This window comes from Phacochoerus africanus, chromosome 2, assembly GCF_016906955.1.
Source record: "Phacochoerus africanus isolate WHEZ1 chromosome 2, ROS_Pafr_v1, whole genome shotgun sequence".
NCBI lineage: Eukaryota > Metazoa > Chordata > Mammalia > Artiodactyla > Suidae > Phacochoerus > Phacochoerus africanus.
In genome coordinates, this window is record NC_062545.1 from 168,907,751 (window position 1) to 168,922,776 (window position 15,026).

The following is a 15,026-nucleotide window of genomic DNA, read 5'->3' on the forward strand; positions in this document are numbered from 1 at the left end:
CAAATGCAACTTGTGTACCAGGAATTTTGAGGACAAACACAACTCAAGTGTGTGGGGTCCTCCAGGAGCCTGCTGAGGCTGTGTCATGTGGGCTTCTGTCGGTCGTTTTATGGAAGACATGGAGAGGCTGGATAATCCAGCGAGTCATCTAAGTAAGAGTGTGTCAGATTCCTATGCTTCGCTCATGCCCACTCCAGCAATTCCCGGTGCAGACTTTGGGGTGCTGTGCCTGTGATGGTCCCGTGTCAGCTGGGAAAAAAGCTGGATTCCCTTCTGTACCCTGAGCTTCATTAAGAGGAGAAGGATGCAAAACGTTATAGAAAGCTTTCCATTTAGAATGGTAGGCAAGGAGTTCCCATCGTGGCTCAGTGGAAACAAATCCGACCGGCATCCACGATCCCTGGCCTCAGTGGGTTAAGGATCTGGTGTTGCTGTGAGCTGTGGTGTAGGCCCTGAAAAGACCAAAAAAAAAAAAAAAAAGGTAGGTATATAAAGTGTTACACTTAAAGTCCTAAAAGAGTGAGCTTAGGTATTTGGAAAACTGGCCTGTGTGGACTCATCCCTTCCTCAGGGACCCTGGATCAGTGCCTGAGGCAGGTCTGTATAAGCCAGAGCTTTCCTTTTTTTTTTTCTGCCTCTCAGGGTAGGGTGGAGGTAAGGGTGGGTAGCAGCCAGGTCTGGAGAAGGGCGAGCCGCAGTGACCCAAGTCACCTGGAACGCTGGAGTGGGGGTGGGGCGGGAGGCCTGGGCCAGGAGGGCAGAGGCTGCATTGGGGGGCAGGGAGGGGTGAGGGTCTGGCTGCCCCCTCAGAATGTCACCTTCTCACCTGTTCTCTCCTGCCCCCGCCCCCGGCCTCCTCTCTCCATCCACCCCAGCTCCTCCGAATGTTCTTCCGGCAGCAGGATGAGATTCGGAGGTTGAAAGAGGAGCTGGCCCAGAAGGACATCCGCATTCGGCAGCTGCAGCTGGAACTGAAAAACTTGCGCAACAGCCCCAAGAACTGTTAGCTCCCCGGCTGGGCTGTTTCTAAGCCAATCTCTCCGTTGTTTCTACTCGTCCCGTAACTTCCCTGTATCCGGTGACCCCAGAGACAGAGCCAGGACTGGAGCTGGGGGAGAGCCTGAGGACCCCACCTGCCACCTCGAGAACTGGAAGCTGACCTTTGACCTCTTGACCTCGTGCTAATAAAAGCCCCCAGCCTCTCCTGGAGACTCAGGCCGGCAGCCCCACTCCCGGCTGCCCCAGGAGCCTCAGCTTCCCCTCGGCTGGGCAAAAGCCAAGGACTCCCAGAGGGGTGCCCTCCGTGGACCAGGGAGCGGAGGGGGATGCCAGGACCCCAGTAGATTTAGAAGTAACGTTTTCCCTACGAAGGGGGCTGCTGGGACATCTCCGTGCTCCCTGCTGGGGCTCACAGCGGCCCTGATGGACACCGGGAAGGGCTGGATTGCAGGCATCAGCTGGTCTCCCTCCCCCTGACCCCAGCCCTGGAAGCCTGATTCAGCTGACAAGGGCTACAAGCAGCCCAGCTCCTTTGTCTCTTGCCCCCCTCTCTTATCTTCAGGGAATTAAGAGGATTGCTCGCCAAGGCCATAATGACCCCTTTGCCTTCCCATGATGCTCTTCAAAGCTCTGGCAACACCCTTTTCCCATTTACTTTGTGAGGCAGGCAGGGTAAGGAATAGTGTCCCCCAGATTTTACAAATGACTGAACCAAGGGTTGCAACGGGGACGTGACTTACTAAGTCACGCAGCACGTGAACAGTGGACCCAGGACTAGCGGTGTCCAGACCGCGGGCCTGGCCCTTCCCACCGCATCAAGATGCCAATCCCACAGGGACTTCGCCAGGGCCCATGTCTCCGTGGAGGAGCAGGACTGGGAGCCACCTTTACCGCCTCCCCACACCAGTAGTGCCAATGTGTCACACTGCCCAGTTGAGGCCCCTCGCACTCAGTGCCCCTGCGTCCTCCTGGCCCCACCCTCTGCTCTCGGCCCAGGGGGCTCCCTCTGAGATGAGGCCTCTTCCTGGAAGCAGAGGCTGAGAAGGGGGGGGGAGGTCTGGCCCCAGGAAGGCAGGGCAGGGGCCTGATGGCTCCGAAGGCTGCTCTGCGCACCTCTCACCCCCACACTCTCAGCCTCGTTCAGCCTTACGCTAGTAGAACCACCACAGCCCCTCATGTCGGTGTAGCACTTTAAAGTTTACACAGCTCTTCAACACATAGGATCCCATTTGAGCCTCACTTCAGCTCCCAGAGGCAGGGAGCGTTCTCCCCATTTTGCAGATGAGGAAACTGAGAAGTGGCCCAAGGTCCCAGGACCTGGGAGATGCCACATTTCACTTGGTCTTCTACAATTTTCTTTTTTTCTTCCATTTCTCCCTTCATTTCTCACTACCTACGAGTCGGTGAACACTGTTCTCAGAAAAGTCAGTTAGGGGGTGACTTTGAGTTCCGGACTGGAGATCAAGAAATGAGTGTCCACTCTTCTCTCTCATTAGCTAGAACCTGCTGCACGCATTGTGCTCCACACCTGCTAGTCCCAAGGCCACCCTGCAGAATAACCATCCACAGAGGCAGGGCTCCCGAGGGCCCCTCTGGGTGACCTGGGCAGGGAAACCCCCCCACCCCCTCGGGCTTTTCCTCCAAGAACCTTTTAGCCTCTCAGCCAGCTAAAGCAGGGTCTCCTCACCCCCCTAGACCCCACAGCTAGACTGTGTCAGCTCACATCTCCTCCCCACACTTCTGCAGCTTTTTTTTCTTCCCCACTGACCTTTGTGGTCGTCTGTGATTATTTATGCTGCCTCCTGAGGATAGAATTGAAATAAAATGTTTTCAACTTAACATATCTGGGCACGGCCAGCTCATTTAACCTGGGTGGGTTCCTGCTCTTGGTCACCATGGTTTCTGGACAGCCAGCTCCCCAGCCAGAGTCCCTGTGCTTTTCTGGAACAACAAACCATATCTGTATCTACAGATACCATTTCACACTTTGATTCATCTACAGCAAGGCTTCTGAAGCTCAGCGCTGCTGGTATGTGGGGCCAGATAATTCTTTGCCTTGAGGGCTGTCCTGTGCAGGATGTCTGGGCAGCATCCCCGGCCTCCACCAATCAGATGCCCCAGCGGCCCAACCCAGTGGTTATAAATAAACATGTCTTCAGATATCACCCAATGTCCCCTGGGGTATCAGAATCTCCACCAGTTGGGAACCACTGTTCTGCTGTTACTCGGGAGGCTCTTCTCTGTATCCAGCCCTGTGTTGGGGTCTGGAAAACACCAATGTTTTAAACGGAATGGTGCTCCAGAGTTTATAAAGCACAATTCCAAATACTTGGCTCCTTGGATCTTCATAGCAGCTCTAGGTGGTATGTTCTAATTATTCCCATTTTCAAGAAGAGCATTCAGGTCCAGAATGTGACATGCTCACGGTCATTTAGCTGGTATAATGGAGAAGACACACAAGGACATGGATCTTCTGAGCCTAGAGCCAGAGGAGGCACGAGTTCCCAGTCCTCAGCCAGGCTAGTGCTGGGCAGGTCTGTTTGGGGAAGAGGACTGCTGCCCGTCATGAAACAAGGGACGTTGGGCGGGGAGCGGGGGACCAGGCCACCGGGACATGCTCACTCACCCAGCCAGTGTTGTCATGGAGCAGTTTTCAGGCAGCAAAGTAGACAGGCATGTGGCAGTGTGGACACCCCAGGAGACTCACAGGAGCTAGAGGAAACCAATGAAAATCTGAGAAAAGAGGGCGGGAGGAGTTCCTGTTGTGGCTCAGTGGATTAGGAACCGGGCTTGTATCCATGAGTATGCCCAACTGGGCAGCGTTTTCATCCTCACTTATTAGGGCAGATCGTCTGAGGTCAGAGTCCAATGGGGTTTCCCTCCAAGCAGCCCATTTTCCCGGCTGCATCTGGTGATGAACCCATCAGTTGCTCACAGGTTTTTTGGTTCTTCACATACTAGGATGTATTCTATGCCTTGTCTGTTACCCAGATCCTGCTGCTGGTTATGGCCTAGCCCACCATGCTGCTTTGATTAGGGCAATGATGCAGGAGAGCAAGCCCCTCTGGCTCTTTGTACCGGTTCCCATGGCCATGTTCCCCCCACCACCCCGCTCAGGTGCTCCCTTCATTTCCCCAGATGAAGACATCTTGGGCTAAACTCCAGACTCTTCTGTTGTATGGAGAGGTCCCCCCGGGGAGCATGCATAGAACGCCTTGTCTCACCTCCCACTGCAGACCTACTTGGATTTTCAGCTCCATCTCATACACGCTGAGTGATTGGATCTACTCAGTCCTGGGCACTGGGAACCCGGAGATGGCACAGAATCAGGACTGCCCGTGAGGGGCTCCAGGCAGTGGTCTGGGTATTGGGCACTATGTCACCCCGCGAAATGCGGGGCCTCTGGAGGCTGGAATGAGTTCCACCCCCTGCCGGCTTTGGTGTGGAACAGGCAGTTGTTTGGGGATTTGCCGACGCCCAGGTTCCCTTCGGCAGCCTCCCGAGATTCCGAGACGGGCTTGGGCATTTTTAGACTCTCTCCTGGCACTGGGCAGGCATCCCAGACTGCAAGTGGACCGTGCAGAATGTGGCTGCTGCTTCACTGTGGGAAATGACTTCATACTGAAACACCTCCACCCCAAGGGCCCCGCTCCCCCCACCCCTTCCTGCTTGGAAGGGCTGCACTGGCAGGGCTGCCTGGGCCAGGAGCAGACACTCACCTCCAGATCCCTCTCCTCCCCTCCTCCTGCAGGCCGAGGGATGCAGGCCCGGGGAGCCGCGGGGGAAGAGGGCCATGTTGGCAGAAGCTCCTGGTTCTCTGTGCATGTGTGTTTCTATTTGGGAACAACCTGCAGACTGTCTTCCCTTGGAATTCGAATTCAGTAACGAACATAAATGGATCAGCCTTGCTTAGAGAAGGTGAACGTCCACAGGGTTGGGTCACAGAGTTCTAGGAAGCTCCTGTCCCAAGCCCCTCCCTTATACCTGGCTGTCACATGGCACACAGTGTCTCTGGGTAAAGCAGTGCCCCTGCCAGAGCCCTCTGCCTACAGATCCCTCTGGGATGGGGATGCTGACATGAACAGGGTTGACAAATTGAAGGAAACAAGGACACAGTGAAAAAGGGTGGGCCCAAATGGGAGGGGAGGGACACTGAAGACCAAGATATTAGATCTCAAGGTCAAAAAATGAAGACGGGATTCAAAGACCAGGAAGCATTTGCTAGGAGCTTGAATCCAGCCAGCAGGTGGCAGATGATGGCCTTCCTATCTATAGAGGCCCTTTTTTTTTTTTTTTTTCCCTGAGCTGGGTCCCTTCTGCCACCTCTGGCCCCACCCCATAATTAATGACCCACCCAACCGTAGGCAGGAGGGCCTCACGGCAAAGCAGGCACAGAGACTAGCCAGGGTTTGAAATGTCCCAAATATAGAAGAAATGGAGGCTCGGGGGTGAGGAGGGGGGGCAGCAGGGCCTGCGCCCCACCCCTGTGCCACTGCCCAGGTCCAGGTCAGCTGTCTCAGAGGAAGGGCAGGAGGAGATCACCTTCCTCGGAGGCTGCCTGTCCTGAAGAGCTGGGAAGAGGCTGGAGCTGGGTTCCTGTCCCAGCTCAGCCCCTAACCTCCTCTGTGACCTTGAGCAGCTCCCCAGCCCCACTCCCAAGGGACCATGGCAGGGAGGGGTCTGGAGAGTCTGCAATTCCCAGAGGCCTGGGGCTGAGAAGGTGGCAGAAGGTAGAGCTGGAACATGAAGGGGAGGGAAGAAGAGGTGAGGAAGGAGGAGCAGGGATCTGGGCCAGGTCTCTGCAGCCTGGTGGTGGTCACAGCCCAGCCCAGGCCTGGGGCCCGCCTGTTCCAGCCCAGCACCATCTCCAGGAAATTACTGATGAGAGAAACAGGAGCTGCGTCCCAGGCATGGAGACAGCCTGCCCGCAGAGGAAGAGGGGTCGCGCCCAGACCACGGAAGCCCTGAAATCCTTGCCCCAGGGAAGCTAGACTCCACTGGAAGCAGGAACGAACACCTCCCACTGGCCACTGCAAGGGGAAGCGGTTAGAGGGCGGCTCTGAAGCAGGGAACCAAGGGGGGCTGGTGGGCTAGTGGGGGTGGAGAGATGGGGAAGGGGTGGCTGGGGCTGGGGTTATGGCAGATTTCAGGAGGTTCGTCTTTGGTCAAGGAGTTAGGGGAGGAGGAGGGAAAGATGGGGATGGGGAGAAGAGGGAAAGGGAGGGGACCATCAGGAGACCTTCCAGGATGGAACCAGAGCTGGGATGGGAGATGTCACTCCCTGCCGACAGAAGGGGCGCTCCACAGACTAGGCACCTTGTTTATACCTTTCTTAAACCAGCACCTTCCCCAACAGAGGACCTAGGACAGTTCTGGCTGCACCCTGCTTAGCAAGTGTCCTTCAGACTAGCTGACTGAGGAATGGCCAATCTTAGAGAACTCCACTGGGTTCTTTTATCACTGAACGAATCATCCACCCCTGGGGGCTGCTCAGAACCATCCTGTGAGAGTCCCCAGCTGCTCTGGGGTCTCCCACCCTCACTTGTCCCCTACCTGCCTCAGGAGGCCTGAAATTCACATATTTGGCCACATTTCAGTGAAGTCTTTTGTAATGAATGATCATGAAAACAGCATATTTGCCCCTATTTCTTTGCCTGCTGGGAGGCAAATAAACAGTTTTCATTCAAAAACTTTTATCAAATATTTATCAAGTGCCTTTTCTGCAGCAAGCATTACCCTAGGTAGTGGGACTAAAGAGAAGAACAAGATATGGTTCTTGTTCTCCAAGGGACTCTACTCTAATTTATAATTAAGATTCACGTGCAATGCAGAGAAGAATGTCTAAAAGGATCAAGATGATGAACAGTGATTTTTCTCAGGGTGATAGGATAACGGATTAACTCAGTTCTTTTTTTTGATAAGAGAGGAAGTTTTTGGTTTTGTTTTTTTTTTTTTAAGGTTTAAGACACATGTAGGAGTTCCCGTTGTGGCTCAGCAGTTAGCAAGCATCCATGAGGACTTGGGTTCGATCTCTGGCCTCGCTCAGTGGGTTAAGGATCCAGCATTGCCGTGAGCTGTGGTGTGGGTCGGATCCAGCATTGCTGTGGCTCTGGTGGAGGCCAGCAGCTACAGCTCCGATTGAACCCCTAGCCTGGGAATCTACATATACCGCAGGTGCAGCCCTAAAAAAAAAAAGCAAAGAGACCAAAAAAAGAAAAAAAAATAATAAAGACACATGTAAACACTTAGGATTCACCACTGTTTCCCTTGTGATGAAGCCTTAGGCCTAATCTGTCTGATTCACCAGGTATGGGAACTGGGACCCTTCCTCCCCCATCACTGCAGCCCCTCTGGCCAAAGGAGGAGACTGCCCATGTCAGTAGTTGGATGGCATGAACAACTTGGGTATGGCCAGGTGTTACTTCTCTTGAACACTTGACAAGAGGGGGTCCTGATAGGAGACCCCCCAGCTCTCTGCCACTGAGATGCATGGGGCTCACATGGATTCCTGCACAAGCAAAGGTGACAACAGATTTTCACCGGAACTTGATCCTCTTGACACCAGCTTGGCCTTCTCTAATCCCTCTAGGTCTGGTCCCACCCACCAACTGCCTCCTCACCCATCCCTGTGCAGTGCATGAGATCTCCATCTTCTGGTTACAGGTCTGTACCTTTTAACCACCATCTCTTCAAACCCCTGGTCCCCACCCCCACATCCTCTGGTAACCACCACCATTCTACTCTCTGTGTCTGAGTTTGGCTTTTTTAGATTCTGCATACAAGTGATATCATAGAATATTTGCCTTTGTCTGGCTAATCTCCCCTAGCATAATGCACTCCAGGGCCGTCCATGTTGTCACAAATGGCAGGATTTCCTTCTTTCTAGTAATCTGAGTTCTTCTGGTGAAAGTAATTTTCCATCAGAGGGGGGTAGCATTCCAGTCAGGGAACAGCATGTGCAAAGTCACAGAGGAAGAAAACAGCTGATGCAGGTGAGTGAGGTGGGGAGCCCAAGGTGCCTTGCATTGCTGCAGCCAAGGAGAAGGCTGGTGAGTGGACAGTCTGCAAAGGGCCTTCTGCTTAGGCTGTTTATTTGGAATGCAGGTGTAAGCAATAGAGAAGCTCAGGCACTTTCTAAACATCAGCATGATCAGATGAAATTTGCATTTGAGGAAAATCAATGGGGAGGATGAAAAAGAGAGCTACTTAGGCCACTAGGCTGGCGAGGTGCTTCTGGGAGTACCCAGTTGAGATAGGAAGGGAGCTGAACTAAAGAATCAGAAGAGAAGGGAGAGAGACGGGAGAGGGAGGGAGGGTTTAGTATATAATAAAATGCCACACTGCGTTGTAGAGAGATCAAAGAATAATTATACTTTGTGGGTCATGAAATCAATTTAATGGGTTACAAACAGCATTTTTTAGTAGAAAAGAATTAGTGTGCATTGTACAAAATAAGAGTAACGATCCGTGTGTGCAACTTTGTTCAGCAGTGTACATGCGTGCTTTTCTCTGTGCGTGCCTGGGGCAGGGTGGAGCTGTGTGTACTGAGATGCAAAGTAAAATATGTTTTTCACTGTGGGTCACCATCAACCAAGTTTGGAAGCCACTGATCTAGAACGTACTAATGGTGCAAAGCAGAGAGTAATTGCCAATGGGATTCCCAGGAGAGAAAGATGCAATCTGTGTGTGGCTGTCAGGGATGGCTCCATGGCGGGTTCTGGGCAGTGGGAAGCAAGGATGGGAGAGGAGAGGGAGAGGCGTCCAGGGCAGGGAGGAGAGGGTGAGTAGGTAGCAATCTGGCTAGATTCCTCCTTGGCCCTAGCCTTTCCTAACAGCCTCAAGATAGTTATCTTGGGGGGGATAACATTTCAGTCTCAGCACAGACAAGCATCTGCTGACAGCCTATCTTTTCCTCCAGCACTTATATAAAACCTATCTGTCGAATAACCCCTGTCTCTTTTGATCTTCTACACAGGGATGTCAAGTTCATTCTCAAAACGGCGCACCGAATGAACAAACAAGGGACATTTATCATTTTCATGAAAACTCTCAGGGGAAAGAGAATTAAATGAGCTGAGATCTGGGTTCAAGATCTAGCTCAGAAGCTCATTCACCCAGGCACTGACCATTTCTAAACCCTGGTTTTGCCCATCGTAAAAGGGGCTAATCAGAACTACCCAGCCCTGGAGTTCCCGATGTGGCTCTGCGGTAATGAACCCGATTGCAGTAATGAGGATTGGGGTTTGACCTCTGACCCCGCTCAGTGGGTTAAGGATCCAGTGTTGCTGTGAGCTGCAGTGTAGGTCTCAGATGTTCGGATCCCAAGTTGCTGTGGCTGTGGTGTGGGCCGGCAGTTACAGCTCTGAGTCGACCCCTAGCCATGTGTGCGGCTCTAAAAAAAGAAAAAGAAAAAACAAACACTACCCAGCCTTTCTCCCAAACTTGTAAGCTTCATCAAATGACATAAGGGTGCAAACCTAAATCACCAGGGATGCAGACAGGTTACTTTTCCCATTTGCCAGAAGACCCAACTCGTGTCAGATCCTCTATAGAATGAACAAGATCTGGCAACCTTGTTGTAGCCATTTAGAGAAGTTATTGTTTTATCAGATGGCACCATAGTTCCATTTAAGGGAAGGAAATGCCTTTGTTCAGGAAAATACCTTGGATAGGCCCCTTGGGGATAGAAGGTGAGGCCCTAAGGACATGGGAGGGGAGGGGAAAACAAAGATAGCTAAATAGTTCTGTCTAAGAATTGAACAAGAATTTGGAGATGAGTTCCCACTGTGGCTCAGCCAGTTAAGAACCCAACACAGTGTCCGTGAGGATGTGGAAAGTAACATAATGTCTTTTCTATCAAAGGAAATCTTGGTTACTCCATTTTGCTCAGGTTTGGCTGAAATGCTTTCCTGCGACCCCCCTTCTCTTTCACGCTTCTCCCAGGAGCAATGTGTTTCAAATTAGCCAACTGGGAAGACTGTGCGCCTTGACCCGACCAATGGGAAGGGGACAGGTAAATCACCCGTGTTAGGGATAAATAGGAGAGGGTCCTTTGTTCAGTGCTCTTTGGAGTACCCGCACCCTTCTACAGAAGAGCCTTGTCGAGATCTCCCCGTGTTCCTGTGTCTCATTTTTCAACACCGACGATCCGAGCCTCGTCCCCAACAAGGATGTGGGTTCAATTCCTGGCCTCGATCAGTGGATTAAGGGTCTGGCATTGCCGCAAGCTGTGGTGTCGGTGGCAGACGCAGCTCATATCCAGCGTTGCTGTGGCTATGGAGTAGGCTGGCAGCTGCGGCTTAGATTCAACCCCTAGCCTGGAAACTTCCAAATGTCACAGGTGCAGTCATTAAAAAATAGAAAAAAAAAAAAAAAAGAGAGAATTTGAGGATGAGGGAAGAACAAAAGAGAGGAAAAAGGAAAAGTAACTAATCTGGTCAGAGACTAAAGCCCTAGTCTGTGAAAAATTTAGGAAGCTTTTTAAGAATATGGAGATCTCTGGACTGCAATTCTGCAACATCACTCCCTTTCCAATGTAACCTACTCCCCAAATCTCCAATAAATGTCTATTACACCAAGCTGCCTTGTGGGAGCAGGATTAGTGGGCATCAAAAAGTAGGGGCTGAGGAGTTCCCTGGTGGATCAGTGAGTTGAGGGTCCAGCGTTGTCACTGCAGCAATTTGGGTCGATGCTGTGGCACGGGTTCAGTCCCTGGCCAGGGAGCTTCCATATGCTGTGGGCACAGTGGGAAAAAAAAGGGGGAGTCTCTGTTTAACTTTGGGGCATTTCTGGGATAAAGGTGTGTCTACCAGACAGCAAAGAAAGAAATTTAGAGTCAGGTGACATTGAAAAATATATATCCAGAGAATTCACAGAAATCTTGAAGAAGGCCTGGATCTTCTCTACCTTATAAAATGGGGTTCAAACCAATCACATGTGCAGTTGAAGTGTTAGGATCACCCCAACAGATTTATTAAAACATCGACTAGCCAAGTCTCGCCTATGATCGTGCTAAACATTTTTCCAGGCTTCTCTCTGGCTGAGATCAATATTATGTGGCTATTATTGATTGAACTTCAGTCATAATTTAAGAATCAACCACACAAGATAGAGTACACCAGCTTTTTTTCTTCTCTTTTCTGACTGCATCCTGACCAATATGGGCTCTGGGCAGTACTAATCTAATGCAGATAGGTAATTCCTTTATGATAAGAATCTATAGCAGCAGAATGCTATTTAAAGCATCTTCGCCATCATATCTCATTGGATACCAGGCGTTCAAAATAACCTTATGAAGCAGGAAATGCCTGTGTTATCACATCCACATTAAGAATAAGGAAACAGGAGTTCCCGCTGTGGCGCAACCAGGATCAGCGGAATATTGGGAGCACTGAGACACAGGTTCAAGCCCTGGCCCGGCACAGTGGGTCAAGGATTCGGCATTGCAGTAGCTGCGGCTTAGGTCGCAACTAAGGCTCGGATCTGATCCCTGGCCTGGGAACTCCAGAGGCTACAGGATGGCCAAAAAAGGAAAAAAAAAGAAAAAGAAAAAGGAAAATGAGACACAAAGAATCAAAAAATTACAGTGGATGAGGGCTGAGAGATCATCTCAGATCTTAAGGTATGTTGGAGTCATAGCTATCAATGCATGAAAAATCAAATGACAATATTAAAGAAGTAGGAATAAATGTAAAAATAAATGTGGTAAGAAGAGCACAGTTAATTTCTGGGAGAATGATAGCAGTCACAATTCATCCAAAATGAAAGTCAGACCAGCTCAACCTTCTCATGACCCCACCCACTTCTGTCCACCTTCATGGGCTCCCGAGGCCATGATGGTCCCCATCAGGATTACCATATCTTCGTACATGTCTCTTGGACTCCAGGTTTGTCTCTTCTATAATCAGTTATCCCAACAGAGAGCATTTTTATAACCTGAAAAACTCACCCTATCACTCCCCTACTTAAACCCTGACTGGCACCAGCTGCCCTAATCTCAAGAAGAAATTCTTTAACCTCATCCACAAATCTTTCTTGATCTGGTCTTCACATCTCTCAGGCCTTATCTGTTGTCATTTGCTACCTGAAATTCTGCTCCTTATAGACTGCTATAGAATTAAATAAATATTGGATCTCTGTTCTTTTTCCTGGCACAGCTCCTAAACCCCCTAGGATTTCCTAAATGATAGGAGTGCCTTTGATTATTCAGAAGGAATCCCTTTCTACCCTGAGTTTAAGCTAATGAAGTGACTTTGGGTGGGACTGTCAATAGCCTCCAGATGGGGCTGGTTACTAGGAGGACCTAGTGATTAAAGGGTGAGAACGTCCAGCTGGGAGTTGGGGAAGGACAAGCTGGAGGCTGAGGTCTATAAAAACCCTTGAACTGCAAGCTCCCGAGAGCTTTGGAGTCGGAGAACCTGTCTGTGTGCTGGCAGGGTGGTGCTCCCGGTTTCACTGCGACAGAAGTTCTGCTCGGGATACTTCCTGACCTCTTCCTGTGTACTTCCTTATCTGGCTTTATTATCAACAGGCAAATGTAAGTAAAGTGCCTTCCTGAGTTTGGTGAGCTGATCTAGCAAATTATCGTCTTGCGGGTCTGAGCTCTAGTATCTGCGCTAACTGTGGGATGGTAGGTTTAGCAATTGAATTTTTGAACACCCAACTGGTGTTGGAGAACTGGTTGGTGTCTGAAAACATCTCAGGTGGATATTTTTTGTTTTGCTTTTGTTACCAAGCACAGGTTCCAATGTCTGACGCACAGCGAGGCCAAACGAACCAAAACATCAAAGTATGGAGCAGAGAAAGTTTTATTGCAGGGCCAAGCAAAGAAAGCGGGTGGCTTGTGCTCAAAATCCCCAAATCCCTGCTGTTTTCCAGGGAGATTTCTTTTCTTTCTTTCTTTCTTTCTTTCTTTCTTTTTTTTTTTTTTTTTGCCCACACTTGGTGGCATATGGGAAGTTCCTAGGCAGGGATTGAACCCCAGCCTCCACTGCAACCAGAGACGCTGCAGTTGGATTCTTAACCCAATGCACCACAGGGGAACTCCCAGGGAGAAGATTTTATAGGCAAAATTTGGGGTCAGGGTTGCAGAGTGTGTGACTTTGTTCCTCTGGGCAATGTTGCAGGAAACTTGTGGGCAGCCAGAAGTTCTCATCCTCCACTGGGGGGGGGGGGGGGGGCCTTCGTTCCTACATTCCTACGGAAGAGCTCAGAGCCCTGGTTATGTATACTCTTTCTGGGGGAGGGGGGGTCTTGCTCCCTGCTGCAGTATTTTTTCTTGATGGCTCCTCCTTTGTTTTACATTCCGTCCCTTCCCTGATTAATGACTGTTTGAATCTGCTCTTTAGAACTCTGGGAGTTTCTAGAAAGCTGAATGAAGTCTATTTCCTACAAACTAGAATCAGGGGACCCGAAAAGGGTTTGTGCTGGGAGGGACCCACAGTGTCCTGCTTGGTTTCACTTTGTGTTCCCTGATTTCATGGACAATTTTTCTAGCCACTCTCTTGCCTCCTCCCCTTCATATGCCATGCGCCTTCTGCTTGCATCAGAAGTGCTTACTACTGTCCACTCTCCTGTTTTGGCTCATTTAATCTTATCTTTCAGGTCTTGACTTTGATGTCACCTACCAAGAGTTTCTTCCAGTCACTAGATGAGGTTAGAACCGATACCCGACTAACCCCATAGTACCATTGACTTTCCTAATCTAAGGCTCATCACACTTCACAGTTGTTGCCTACATATTTGTCCTTTTCAAGAGTGAAAGCAGTTCCAGAAGCTCACTGATGGAGGGACTGGATGGTCCGTCAAGTTCGCCATCATATCCAGAATCTGGCACAGTGCCTAGTGTGCCATAGATACTTAAGTGTATTGAGATCAGAATGAATGAATGGATGTAGTAGGAACTCAGAGGGGGAAAAAAAAATCCATGTAGATTGAGGTGGTTAGGAAAGAGCTAGGCTAGGACTTACATAACAAGTGGAGAAGCAACCCCAGTGTTGGAAATTAAGATAACTCTGGCTTGGGTCATCAGTGTTGGAAAGTGAGACTCGTGGACAAGGAGAAATCTCCACAAGGCTCTTCTGCAGAAGGGTGCGGGTACTCCAAAAAGCGCACGCGCTGAACAAAGGACCCTCCCCTATTTATCCCTAATGCGGGTGATTTACCTGTCGGGTCAGGGCGCACAGTCTTCCCAGTTGGCTAATTTGAAACACACTGTTAATGGAAGAAGAGGGAGAGAGGGAGGATGGTCGCAGGAAGGCATTTCAGCCGAACCTGAGCAAAATGGAGTAACCAAGATTTCCTTTGATAGAAAAGACATTATGTTATGTTCCACACCCAGTCATCCAATGAAAAACCCATGGCTCCTTACTTTCCCAGGGAGCACCTGCAGAATGGAGAAAAGAGGCTGAACTATGAGACAGAAGAGCAGGATCTAGTGCTGCCTCTGCCTCACTCTGTGACTCCGCTGAGAATGTCACTTAACCTCTCAGAGCCCAAGTTTCCCCATGTGTAAAATGGGGCCCCTAACAACCTGCTGGCCAGTTTCTGTGAAATTTGGGGAGGTCCTGTATGTGGGAGTCCCCAGCACAAAGTAGACCTAACCAAATGCAAGTGAATTCGTTTTCACACAGGAAAGGGCTAGGCTAGGACTTAAATAGCAGGTGGAGAAGCATCCCCAGCCACTTGATGACAAACCGTGGCTCCTCATCCAAGGTTTCCCACAGCTCTGGCTGAAAGCCAGCCTGGGGAAATCTGGCATCTCTAAGCCCAGCTCCCTGGCCCTGAGCAAACCACTCTGCCCAGCCACATCACCAACAGGAGCTGGGCCATCTGTTTCTATCCACCCCAGAAACAGCAGACTACCCAGAGCCTTCCTCACACCAAGCTTTAGGAGTACCACATGCCAGAGACATGAACTTGAAGGCATTTACCTCCCACAAGGAGGCAGTATCTCTTCCTCTATTGGTTTTTGAGTAAAGAATGTTTTTGTTTTTGTTTTTGTTTTTGTTTTTGTTTTTTTTTTTTTG

At 50.2% G+C, this 15,026-nt stretch overlaps 1 protein-coding gene across 5 annotated transcripts in view; it reads left to right on the forward strand.

Annotated features, from left to right (window-relative positions):
- The window catches only part of CORO2B (coronin 2B), a 143,805-nt gene extending 140,967 nt beyond the window's left edge, over positions 1-2,838 (forward strand). For all 5 annotated transcript variants that reach the window (XM_047767168.1, XM_047767164.1, XM_047767166.1 and 2 more), the window contains one exon: positions 876-2,838. In XM_047767168.1, coding sequence (XP_047623124.1) covers positions 876-1,007 — 132 coding nt within the window. In that variant the 3' untranslated portion in view covers positions 1,008-2,838. The remainder of the gene's footprint in view (positions 1-875) is intronic.
- Positions 2,839-15,026: the final 12,188 nt, after the last annotated feature.